General features: G+C 32.6%; 1 protein-coding gene across 1 annotated transcript in view; it reads right to left on the bottom strand.

The window, feature by feature from the left end:
• Positions 1-4,836: 4,836 nt before the first annotated feature.
• Positions 4,837-13,173, bottom strand: part of LOC106059343 (uncharacterized) — a 45,739-nt gene continuing 37,402 nt past the window's right edge. The window contains exons 10-21 of the mRNA XM_056031170.1: positions 12,266-12,444; positions 11,708-11,860; positions 11,203-11,374; positions 10,079-10,192; positions 9,522-9,565; positions 9,318-9,393; positions 9,026-9,163; positions 7,403-7,449; positions 7,152-7,276; positions 6,704-6,859; positions 5,084-5,291; positions 4,837-4,932 (exon numbers count right to left, since the gene is read on the bottom strand). Of these exons, the coding sequence (XP_055887145.1) occupies positions 4,931-4,932; positions 5,084-5,291; positions 6,704-6,859; positions 7,152-7,276; positions 7,403-7,449; positions 9,026-9,163; positions 9,318-9,393; positions 9,522-9,565; positions 10,079-10,192; positions 11,203-11,374; positions 11,708-11,860; positions 12,266-12,444 (1,414 nt within the window). The 3' untranslated portion in view covers positions 4,837-4,930. The remainder of the gene's footprint in view (positions 4,933-5,083; positions 5,292-6,703; positions 6,860-7,151; positions 7,277-7,402; positions 7,450-9,025; positions 9,164-9,317; positions 9,394-9,521; positions 9,566-10,078; positions 10,193-11,202; positions 11,375-11,707; positions 11,861-12,265; positions 12,445-13,173) is intronic.

Raw genomic sequence — 13,173 nt, 5'->3', positions numbered from 1 at the left:
TTATTGGACATTGTTTGGAGAAAAGTGAATGGGGGGGGGGACACCCTGAGCTTACTTCAACGGGTGACACCGAGTGAAACCATTTTAATTTCAAAATTGACTATTTCATAATTTTAGCTTTCTTAATACACTATGATCCTATCATTTGTCTGGACCGGTTGGGAAAATGGGAGGGGGGATGGTAGGGGGGAGAAAGAAAGGGTGGGGGATGGTGGGGGGGGGGAGAAAGAAAGGGTGGATTTTACCGTAATTGGTTTTAAAAAAATAAAAAAGGAGTAACATGAATTTGAACTCGTAGCTCATGCCTCCTCGATCCGACTTGACCACTCTGCTAGTGACTGATTCAGCTTATGTCACCACCTCAGTCAAGTACAATTTCATTGTTCAATATAGGCCTACTTAACAAAATAATTAATTACCAATAGGTAATTAACTAACTGGTTATTTTTTTAAATTAATTCTTGTGTTGTCAGGTAAAAAAAAACAACAATTGTGCAAAATTTCAACTCGATTCGAGATTAGGTGTCGGAGAAATAATGTGTACAAACTTTTTACCAGACAGTTGATATAAGTTTTGTAAAAATTATCTATGTACTCTGTGATTCGTTTAATAAATAAATTAAATTTAAAATTTATAAAACATTTATAGAGCATCTATTTATAGTCTTCCAAAAACGTATTAACGTTTATTTCTAAAACTAAGTAGCCCTATAGATTGTACACACTCACATGTAAATAGTTATTAAAATAAAGGGAATTCCTCAACCTGTAGGCCTATATGATGTATGTGTAATGCTATGTCTGATTAGGATTGAGTTGGAAGTTCAAGCTCCTAATATTTTTTTTGAGAATTTAGAGATGTCACAGAATCATTTTTCTAAAGATGTCAAATTGTTTCTAAAATGAAGTTGTTGCTTTATACTGGCTGTTTAGCCTATTGTTTATGATTAAATCTTCTTTTCAAGCTTTTTTTTTCAAAAGAAGCTAAATAATGATACAGTGAAGAGGATACGTCTAGTACGAAATGTCAAATGTGATGATGACTAGATGAATTGTTGAAATATACTGATATTCATTTAGCTTACTCTATAGAGTTGTAGTTGAAAGCTAATGAGTTGTGCATGTCTAATGTCAACAGACCAAATATTTTTTAAAGTAAATTTTCACTTGAATTGTGGTAGCTGTATTTTGATCAGATGTATATATATATATATAATGGAGATGTCGCAGCAGAGAAGACGTGAGTCACTTCTTGAATTTTCTCACCGACTATTTAAGGAGTTCACAACGGCTATCAGACAAGAACAAAGAGAAGGCATAGAATGTTTCAAGGAGGAAAGATTGAGGGACCAATTTGCCTATGGAATCAGTGATCCTGACCTACGTAGAGAGCTGTTTAAGTTCATAGCGCAACATCCCCAGACAAGCTTTCGAACGCTACGAAACTATGCGTTCAAGTTGGAGAACAAGAACAAAGATGCAGCTCGAGCCCAAGAGCAGTGGTCTGAGGTTCTCTTAGCGAAATTGGACTAGTCAGAGAAGCAACTTGAAGAGATAAAGGGGTCAGGCTATAACAGTCTGCCAAGTTCAACTAACCCACTCTCTAGTCAACCACATAGTCAACGCAGACCCACACAAAGACACACGAAACATAGCAACCAAAACAGAATTCGACCAACAGCACCGCCGGGTCTTGTATGGTCAAGGACGAAGAGAGGATTCTTCCCATACACTGATGATGGATCATCAGTCTGCACCCAGTGCTGGGAAGTTGGACATGTAAGGTGTCACTGTCAGCAATCACCACAACTCACAGCTGAGGTTCAATCTGTGAGCAATAGTGAACCCATTGTTTCACAGCCAACCCACCAAGTGCAACAACGAACAAGTGAGCAACAAGCTGATGCAATGTACAATACAGATGCAAGTCACTCAATTCAAACATCGAGAAATAGAAACTTTAACTCTGTGCAGCCAAACAAGAACAGGCATAACAGAGTCCGGAGGCCACATAGACAAAAAAGAAACTACAAGCATTTTAACCAGCCACAAAGACGATTTCGCTCACTGCTCCCTATCACACTTTCTACAGTTTCCCAGACATTATGTTTAGAGAAAGACAGACCACTCTGTATGACCGATGGAACCAGCACGTTACAAACTGGAAAGATGTTTGTCGTTCCAGAAAACACTGACAAGAAACAGTTGTTTCGGTTTTCAGAAACCTACTAGGCTGAACGCCCCTGGACGGGTCGTTTCAAGCTAGGGGCTCTGTAGTGGAGTGGTTACCTTTTCAGGAAACACCGGCCACCCCGATATCCACGTGACCCTTCCCCCTAGATGGCACCTTGTGTCCGCGCATAAAAAGGCAGACCAACGTGGACACTGTCCATTCGACCGGCATCTCTTGTCGCTGTAGTGTCCGTATGTTACTGTTACTGTTACTACGTCGTCTCCACTCCCCGTTTGTGTCTGGTTCTAAACCATGTGTTTATGTATGGCTGCAGGTAATTGCATTTTACTTGTTTATGTTATATTGTAATTTTATTTTATTATATAGAATGTTCACTGTCCATCTTGTAAATGTATTTTTACATCAAGTGTTTAGATACTGGCTTTTAAGAAACAGTATATTGTGAGTGTATAGATTTGTTATATTTAATTATAGTTTTTGTAAGGAAAGGAAAGAGCGAAACTCTTCAAACAATGTAGATATATGTTAGTTTTATGTAGGACAACTAGTTGATTTATTTTTAGAGAACTATGTTGTCATTTATTTTTATAATGTTTTTGGTGTTCCATATCTCTCTTGTGTTTGTAAAAGAGATGATTGGTCACACCATAAGATTTTCTTTTTGTTTTTCGTTAGATCTAGTATTTGAGCCTATTAATTATGTTTAGTTTATGTTCATTTATAATTATGTTTTATGTTTGCCTTTGGCAGGTCTTTAGTGTATAGCAAAGTTTGGAATCGTCGTACGAGTTGCCTTTCATCATTTAGAATTTAGTTGTCTTCTGTGACAAACCCACCACACACACACACACACACATATATATATATATATATATATATATATATATATATATATATATATATATATATATATTTATATATACACAACTGAGAAAGATACGCTAGCTTTCTGTGTATAATGTCTTTTAATTCATATTTACACTGTATTTTATTCACGTTTCTTTTTTTTTCACACACCACCTTGAGGAATTACAACAACAGCTAACAACTTTTGAAATCAATTTTACAAAATACGATCAAAACCTGCCCTTGTGGAGCATCATCAGAGAATGCTGACCATGTCCTTCAATGGTGCATACTAAATCAAGAGACCCGAACAAGACTCTGGCCCCAAAACCGTCCTATATAACAGAGTCTATTTGAAGAACTGTCATCTCAGATATAGGATTACTCTTCTGAATTCTCGAACATTTAAAATGAGGACGAAGAAGAAGAACAGATGTATGTATACCCAAATAGTGTAAACAGCATCAGTCTTTTTTTAGGTGTGGAAATACAGCTTCAGGCACCCACAAGACTCCTGTGGAGGTACTGACTGAAACTTCTCTTTGCTTGGAGTTATGTCCTCTGGAGCTGAATCAGCTTCTAGTGAGCTGATGGTATTGCAAAATGGTTGTTGACGTTTTAAAATTTGCTTTTATAAATTGCACAATTAAGGAATCAAAATAAGTGTTGTACTTTTCATCATTTCACTATAAATAGTTTCACCTTTCAGCAAAGGAAAATGACAAAACCTATTTTCTTTTTCTTGATTGTAGAAATGGGAAAGCCTTGTTTGAAAAGATTTAATATGCATTTACATTTCATATGCAAACAACCAATTGCAATAGCAAAATATAACAAAATCACGAAATCTGTCTTCCACTTTCATTAGAATTAATGGTAACAAGGTCACAAGGTACACGCTAAGCGCTAGCGAATGCATTGGGTTGTTGTGTTACTTAATCGGTGCTACCTATGGTTAACAGCCCTAGCTCTAAATAGTTCGACTATTGTGAATTTTTGTTTATAGTATATTGAAACTTTATGCAGCTTTGTGCAAACTGTCCTGTTTATAGTTTATGGTTGGGATATTACAAAAAATAAATTCTTAGTCAAAGATTGAGCTTTATCAGATGTTGCACTTGCTATCTTGTTCCAAGCCCACCCAACACAGTTCTTTATAGCATTGAATAAATACTGATCAGAGATTGTGTCTTGAATTGAGTGTATTGAAGTATAGCCAATAAGCATTATCTTCGTTTACTTGAAACTTTTTATAATGAGACAGTTTCAATAATTTATAAGGATATATTTTTTAATATATTTGCATTTTTATTTGTATATACTGTGGGGACACTTGATTTCTGTAGGTGTCGGCGGGCCGCAATTTGCCCACCCCTGATTAAGATGATTGATTTGACCTATAAATATGGTCAAGCATTCATTAGACAAATTAAGCTTGTGAAATATTGATTGTTCAAATTAAGAAAGAAATATTTGTAAGACAAATTGGGATCATCTAATGTAAAATGTGAATGAAAACTTTAAATAAAAAATTTATATTTTAAAAACATGTCAACATTTTGAACATATGTAATGTAAAATTGAATTTGATTGTATAGATGTTGTTTCAATGTTACTCCATATAATGATAAAAATAAATTTAAATGAATAATTTAAACATTATTTTTTATAGAAACTAGCTGCAAAGAGTTGGTAACTATTTATAAAATAGTAGTTTGAAATTAAAGTACTTTACAAATGATTTTAGCACAAATTGTAATTAATTAGCATATGGAATTAGAGAACTGACAAATAAGTACAATTTATGTAACATTTTTATTATATTTTATTACATTTTCAATTAGGATCATAAAGCAGTCTTAGTCTTAGTGTGGAGACTACTGTTCAAGTTCCTGAAAAAAAAAAGATATTTTTTGTAACTTTGATATATTCATTTTCAATGATGCAGAGACTTAAAATAATTCACTGACAAAACTTAAGAAATCAAAATTCCATTTTTTAGGAAATACAAGACCTAAACTAAGTGCTATGTAATGTACTCACAGCTGCAAAGTTGACAAGTACATCCAGAGATATAATTTAATTTTTGCTCAACTACAGAGTAATCATCACAAATGAACTGTACAAGTTTTTTGGTAAAAAGAGCTTTACAGCAGGAGCAGTCCTCAGCAGTGTCCATTTGAAATTCACCATCTCGGAAAACTGTCTGGACAACATCTACTTTGCTAGGACCACAAGTACCAGCACATGACTGAAATATAAATAAGTTAGTTTGAACAGAAATAGTTGTGGTCAGTTGACATTAATTAATTTATCTTTAAAATGAAAATGTTTGATAGTCAATGAAATGCTGGCACATTATTGAGAACAAAAAGATGTGTTATAAGAAAATGAAAATGTTGAAGTTTACTTTAAGTTGGTTGTAACCTTTTATTTCCTAAAGCACAATAACTATATTTCATTCATTTTAAATATCTATCGAGATAAAAATGTCAATGATGGGATGCTACTGGAGGGAAAAGAATTTGACAGTCAAATCTACCTGACAGTTCCTCATTCTACCTTCAATAACATGGATAAGTGATGTGACTGTCAATAACATTATAAGTTTCAAGCATTGGAGATATCAAAGGGCAAGCTTTCTTATTTTTAGGTTGTCTAACCATCATCTAAAATCTAAACAGATAATATTCCCTGAGGGCTTTGTTGCATCTTTAGAGTGAGGAGAAATTAGGTAATAAATTGTTATCATTCAGGTATTTGTGTAAAAAGGAGTTTTTCCTGTTTGTCGACTAGACTATTCATAGTTAGCCTGAAATACTTCTTTAATTATCTAAAACAGTATAACATAGCCAGCAATCTATAGAAGCTTTTTTACCTTAAAATAGAAACATATATTCAAAGGTCTGCCAAGGTTTAAAAAATATTGTGCTACTCCAATGCAACTCTATAAGTGGCATTATTTAATAAAATTTATTTAGTTAAGTGAAATCTTTAGGGTTGTAAAAAAAATCTAGACTTAACAAATGTGTCTCTGAGTATAATTTATTAGGTATTGATAATATGCCAATTTTAATTCCTTGTACAATAGTCAAGTGATGGAGGAGCTTCCAAACAAAGGATCTCAAGTTTAGTTTAAATCCTAGTATATAGTGATATTTTAAATAGTTTGTGCTACTTGTGGCGATGCCCCTGAGCCTTCTATTATCAGCAGTTGTGATGGTGAATAAGGCAGTCCACTTATCTGAGTATTTCTATACTCCAGCATAGCGAAATATGGATCTTTCCCACTTTTGTATGCTTTTCATTTGCTAACATGTTCCCATATAAAACATGCATTTTTGATTTTCAAAAATTTGATGAGAGATCATTAGAGATGTGCTTTTAAGTGGAATCATGAAGAATATCTAACTTAATATTATTATGTGTTTAATGTAGGTGCCTACACAAGTCTCAAAAATGCATTACTAAATCCTTAACTACAATGTTACATTTTAAATGCCTTGGATGTAAAGATATCTGCATTTATAATTTCAACAACATTGGCAGCTTAGTTTTCTTCTTTATTAATCTAGAAATCAGACTACCTTTCTGTCTTTAACACTTAAAGAAAATTATTTTTGGATATAAATTAATCTTTTCCTGTATAAGAAAAAGGCTTACACCAACTTCCTGAGGCTCATTAGACACACAGAGCCCTCGAGTCTCATCTGTAAAGTTTAGCAATATGGTACTCTTTGCTTTGTATGTACATGGGATCATCTTAGGTACACATTTTTTGCAGCATCTGTCAGGAGTATCTTCAAGGACATGGGTAGACTGTGCAAGAAAGGAAAAGTAAATTCATTAAGTAAAAAACATTTAATATTCTATCATGTTTGTTTAAAATATAATTTTTCAGATGTTCCTTCCAACTTGAAGAAGATAATCTACTTCCTAAACCAAACCTCTCTCAGGACAATGGGAGTTGGCTGGGTATGAACTTGGGAACATTGAGACAACAGAATAACTATCCAGAGGGCATTCTGCATGATCAGGCAGTCTTCCTGACACAGGATATCATAAAAGTAAAGTTATAGAAATACAATCTGAACTAAAAATTGATGCTTACTAAATCACAGTTTCTAATGACCTCTTGACAAGCATCTAGTTCTTTGTCGGAGGTACATTGCTGAACTCCATCATTATCACAGTAACACTTTGCAGTGCAATTTTCATTTGACCAAATATCCTTTCCTGTTTGACAAATAAATCTCTTGATCAACCCAATAAATATTATAGGCATTGTATAGAACTATTTGGTTCGGTCTAAAAGACAAATAATTTAATGAAGGGAAAAATGCTGTGCACTTGTGAACGTACCAATGTTGTCGTGAGCAGTGCAATTAGCAACTCCATTGAAACAAACACTGCAGATATGAAAGACATTGATATGTTAGATGAATACTAAAAAAAACAACAACTATTGTATAAATATGAACAATTAATTAGTCTAATACTAACGTAATAGATGGACTCTAACAGAATTTACTTAATTAAATAAGGAACACTGATAATCCTGGTTAATAAAACTTTACTTAGAGAACCCTTACAAAGATAAACAAAATTAAACTCAAGCAGACAACAGATTTGTCTATTATGCATTTTAATTTAAAAGATTTTTGAACTTTAGAAACTGATGATGCCATAATATTTTAAACTTAGAAAAATTAGGAACAGCAAGTGATTACTATTAAAACAAAATGCATAGTATTTGTGATTGTATGACTGTGAGAGAGACCTTGATAGGAGAGGAGTCAGCAAGTCTTTGAAATAGGCGCAGGCACTCAACATAGGCTATTAGTGTCTATATCCCATGTAAAGAACCATATTTTACACACACACACACAATGCCATTATAGAAATTGATGGCAGTATGCTGAAGAGTTGTTGAACATTACAAACTGCTGGTTTGCATTGGCTTTTGAAAAAGGCATATCGAGCACTTAGAATTTGTATGGGAAAATTATTTGGAAGCAGACATTTAAAAAAAAATAAGGACAAAGATATTTAAAAGGTCCATTCATGTGAGTTTGAATTATCTGTTTTAAGTTCATTATTAAACTTAATGCTATGCAACAAGATTACAAGAATAACATAAAAATACTTTTAAAAATGAATAAAGCTTATACAAAGTGTAATTGTATCAATTAGTTTGTATTAGTCATGTAATTCAATTAGTAATAGATCTAGACCAACAACAAAAAATCTGTGTGATTAATACCAATTGTTTTTGTTTAGTGCTATTTCATGCTTTCAGCTTTCTCAATACGCTATGATCCTATCACTTATCAGGACCAGTTGGGAAAACGGGAAAAAAAAAGGGGGGGGGGGGAGAAGAAAGAAAGGGATATCTGGGTGAATTTTTACTGTAATTGGTTTTTAAAAGCATTTACAAAAAAAAAGAAAAAAAAGAAAGACCTGAATCTGAACTCATGGCTCATGCCTGCTCAAGCTGACATACTAACCACTCTTCTAGTGAGGTACTTATGACTAGAGATGATAGTAGTTATGTGTTGTTGTTTCAATTTAGAGCGGCGATCAATAAAGGGGTCTAATTCAGCTTATATTATCACCTAAGTCAAGTACAATTTCATTCCCTTGTTCAAGATACTTAACAAAATAATTAATTACCAATAGTAAATTAACTAATTGGTTAATTTTTTTTTATCCTTGTGTTGTCAGGTAAAGGAAATAATTGTGCAAAATTTCAACTTGATCTGAGATTGGGTGTCAGAGAAATAACATGTACAAACTTTTTACCAGACAAACAGAGCTGATATAAGCTTTGTAAAAAAAAAAATACATTCCAATGTTGAACCTTTCTGAGTGTAAAAACAAATTAATAATTAATAAAGAATAGGAAGAATCTCAAAAAAAAAAAAAAAAATTAAGAAAATAAAAATAAAAATAGAATAACTAGAACTGAAAGAATACTAAAATTACCATTCCTGGCATTTATCAGACATAATAGTTTGACCAGAATCATAAACTTTTCCTTGGACTATACATGGACATTTAGTATCTTCACATTCTCTTTGTTCTTTCACTAACTCATTAGATGGACAACTTCCAAAGATTTTTCTGTAGATTTAGGAGTTCAAAGGTCAATGAACAATATAGAAATACAATTCAATTTGTTTTTAAAGATACCAGAGTTAATATACGTATAGAAAACAAAAACTCTAATTTTGATAGTTAACAAAAAAAATTATACAACTAACTTACGGTGACTTACCTGGTTCTTGTACTAATACCATTACCACAAGTCACTGAACATGGTGACCATTCAGACCATGGGAGTATATCACAGCCTAAACAGAAGATTTATAAAAAGTTTATTTCTAAACACAAAATAAAAATATGATGCAGGCAAAAATATTTTCTCTATTTACTATCAAAAAGATTTTCTTTCAATAAAAACAAAACAAAGGTAACTTACAATCATCATCTTCCTTGCAGATGTAGTCACCTTCATTACAAGTACTAGAAGAAATAGCATATGGATATTGAATTTTTTTATAATCACATTAGCCTAATAATGATAACTTTTGTAAATTTTAAAATATAGAAAACAGAGGGTAAAAGCAAATATATATCTTAATTAAAAAAAAAATAACAAGAAAACAATGACAGTATGTAGAGGGCAATAGCTTCCTTGATTGATGACTAACAATATTTTTTTGATATACAGTTTCACAATAAAACTTTATAGAAAAACAATACTTTCATGACAATACATTATTCTGACTTAAAGTTAAATCTGAGGAAAACTCAACCCTTAGGCAATTTGTAGCATACAGTGCACCCTGGCAGAGCCTACAATGCCAGACCCCAAACTTGCACTTGTCATTTCTTTGGATAAATCAGCTGTTTGGAGTGGAGGAAACTGCTGTGTGGGCAAGATCATTCATGTCACTTCGTGACTGAAGGAGTCCACAGGTAGATAGTCATTAAGCCTTGAACAGAGCTAGCTTTTGTTTTTGTCAAGATACTTACCAAGAAACACATTTACTAGGCTTGGTAATATAATCATGTGGTATTGAAACTGTGCTGTTATTATCAGGATAACATTCACATGATCTATTTGGCACACAGTTGTCATTACCATCTCTGCAAAAAGACATAAACAGGCTGGTGATATTCTATAATGTGAATTTTTAGGCAGTCATTACTAAGCCAGGAGCAGGGTTTAGAATTTGAGGCAGAAGTAAAACTACTGTTGTGTTCTCTCAATAGCTTCACGATATTGTGACTTGTCCAAAACACTATCAACTTTTTTCCATTTCAGCTGTTTAAGACAAAGATAATATAATTCAAAGTTTGTCAGTCATTTTGATGCTGGTCAAATGCACCCCTATTTCTGCCTAAAAAAATTCTCAATACAATGCTATCTATATTACCATCTTATGAGCAAAGTATACAGCTAACCAATCTGTCTCTAGAGAATTGTGTATTTTTATGTTCTTGTTGACAGACTTACAATGTAAATCAAATCAGTTGTTAGGCACTTAGTTTATATTTTAATTAGATAGAGACGCACCACAGTAGACGTATATTGAACGGGTTAGTGACGCATTGACTTAGTGGGTTTGAGGCTTCTTAGAGACAGAAAATCAGTTAGCGATAGGATTCTATAGGGTAAAGACATGTTTTATTGACAGAGACTTAGACTGTGGCCTTTTCACTGATTAAATATTCTATTCATTGTTCAACAGTGTTTTGGACTCATCTCTCTACTTGTTAAATCGGTGGTACTTATTTGTGTTGTTAGTTAATTACACTGGAATACACCCAAACAAGAAACACATACATTTGCTGAGTAATTTGTCATAATCTGACAAGCATCAACAGTTAACTGCAATACAGACAGGCATCCATCACACAGTGCAACCAAAATGCCAGAAGGTGCCCTATTTAAAAGCCCTAAGAAAAAAACATTGTCATGCAAGAACTATGACAAATACAGCCTTCCCATAATCAGAATTGTTTAGTAACAATACAAAGTGACTGACATCAGTGAGCCATCTTTAATTAGTTATAGTTTCAAGAAAGTAGGATATGGATGGATATATATAACCTTTAAAATTATAAACCTAAATAGATTTACTAAAAAGATTTACCTCAGAAAACCCTCTTTACACTTGCATGTATCAATGCAGTGTATATCATCCTTCAGGGAGTCACAGCTGGAGTTTCTTCTGTATCGCACACAAGATTCCAAACATTGGTCATAATGACTTACACAAGCAGGTATTTCATTCTCTTCACATGTTGGCGCAGTGGTGCTTGATACTGGAAAAGTTTTTGTTGTAAACATTCTATTTATCAACAGTTACAAAATGTATTCACAATTTTAGTCATGACATTGAACATAAGAAAGTTAACATATTACTTTTAGTGAAATACTGCCTACTACCATTATAGTATGCATTGTATTCTTAGTCCACATTTATGAGAAGAAAGGCTATAAACTTAAAAGACAAAGTTATAGTACAAGCTGCCAATAATTTCCAAAATTATGTGGAGAATTTGCGGTTTAATTTTTAATTTGTGTAAATGATCATCTTTAACAAATATATTTCTATAAAGAGATATATTGAAAAGGATTGTTTAAAATATATAAACCTGTTATACATCCAGGACAAATCCTGTTTTCACTTAAACTAAATTCATCACAGTCTTTGCCACACCTAACATCACAGATACGTTTACGTGTTTGTTGACAGTTTGCATAGCATTCAGACCAAGAACTCCAAGGGCCAGGACAGACCATAGGAGCTGTTGATTGGAAAAGTTTTTTTTAAAAGATATTGTGTGTACTAAAAGTAATAATTTATAAGTTTTTTATTAAGGGTGTTGTAGAGAAATATTTTATAAAAAAAAATTGTTAATATGTAATAAACTAATTTTATAACACATGAGTAGCTGTTGACAGCGGCAGTAATATTTTATATAGCGATTGAAGTTGTTATAAAGTAATAAACCATCTAAATCTTATAAGACACTGTTTTCATATTTTGTTAAATTACATAATTTTTATTAAGTAACTTTTGATAAGATTGAAATATTGTGTGTTTTGCAAGATAAAGTGAGATATTCATTAATCATGTAATATCATTATTACAATCATTCAAGTTAAATTGACAATTTTATTTAGCTTTTATCAGGGAAAAATAAACCTACTTGTGCACCCTTCTTTTATACAAGGCTGAGACTCATTGGCACAGGTGATAGGAACACCAGTTGCATTAAATGTAATTACAGTGTGAGCTGCATGACAGTCTCCAGTGCACTCAATAGTGGAATCAGGGCAAGTACAATTATCAGTTTTATCACAGATGAGAGTGAAACCATGGCATTCACTGAAAATAAAATCAAAATTTAGATTTGCCACCTATGACACACATTATTGAAAACTGAATAAACAAGTTTTTTTGATGTAATGAGATGCTACAGAAAGTTGTTGAGTAAAATGAAGAAGTTTCTTAAGCTCAGCAATAATCTTCTAGCTATTGCCAGACAAAAGAAATCAAATCAAAATATAGTAACAAAAGATTTCTTATGTACTTGCAATTTGATTTTAGATGACACAGAATACAGGAAAAAATTAAAGCAAGCAAGAAAAGAATTCAATGAAAAAAAAATATTAAGAAAAGGGAGATCTTCTTTTAGAGAGAAAAAGGCAACTAGTAAAGAAGTGTTTCTCAAAATTGTACCACTGTAAAAATGTTTACACCCTTTCCCCCAACCAGTTAGATTATGGGGGTCAGGGACAGAGCCTCAGAATCAAGTGGTTTCCTGTATTTTGATTGGTGTCTAGGGCCCATTATAATTCCCAGTTGAAATAAAGCACAAATCAAAGAAAGGAGACAGTACTCTCACATATTAATTACACACAGATTCTAATATGTCTTAAATTTGTATATTCTCACAAATTTATTGCACAAAGCTGTCTGGTATGTCAAAGCATGCATATATATATATATATATATATATATATATATATATATATATATATATATATATATATATGCACAAAGTAATAAAGGACTAATGGCTACTGGTAAATTATAGCATATTTGAACATACAC

This window comes from Biomphalaria glabrata, chromosome 1, assembly GCF_947242115.1.
Source record: "Biomphalaria glabrata chromosome 1, xgBioGlab47.1, whole genome shotgun sequence".
Lineage (NCBI taxonomy): Eukaryota > Metazoa > Mollusca > Gastropoda > Planorbidae > Biomphalaria > Biomphalaria glabrata.
This window is presented reverse-complemented; position numbering and strand designations above follow the sequence as displayed.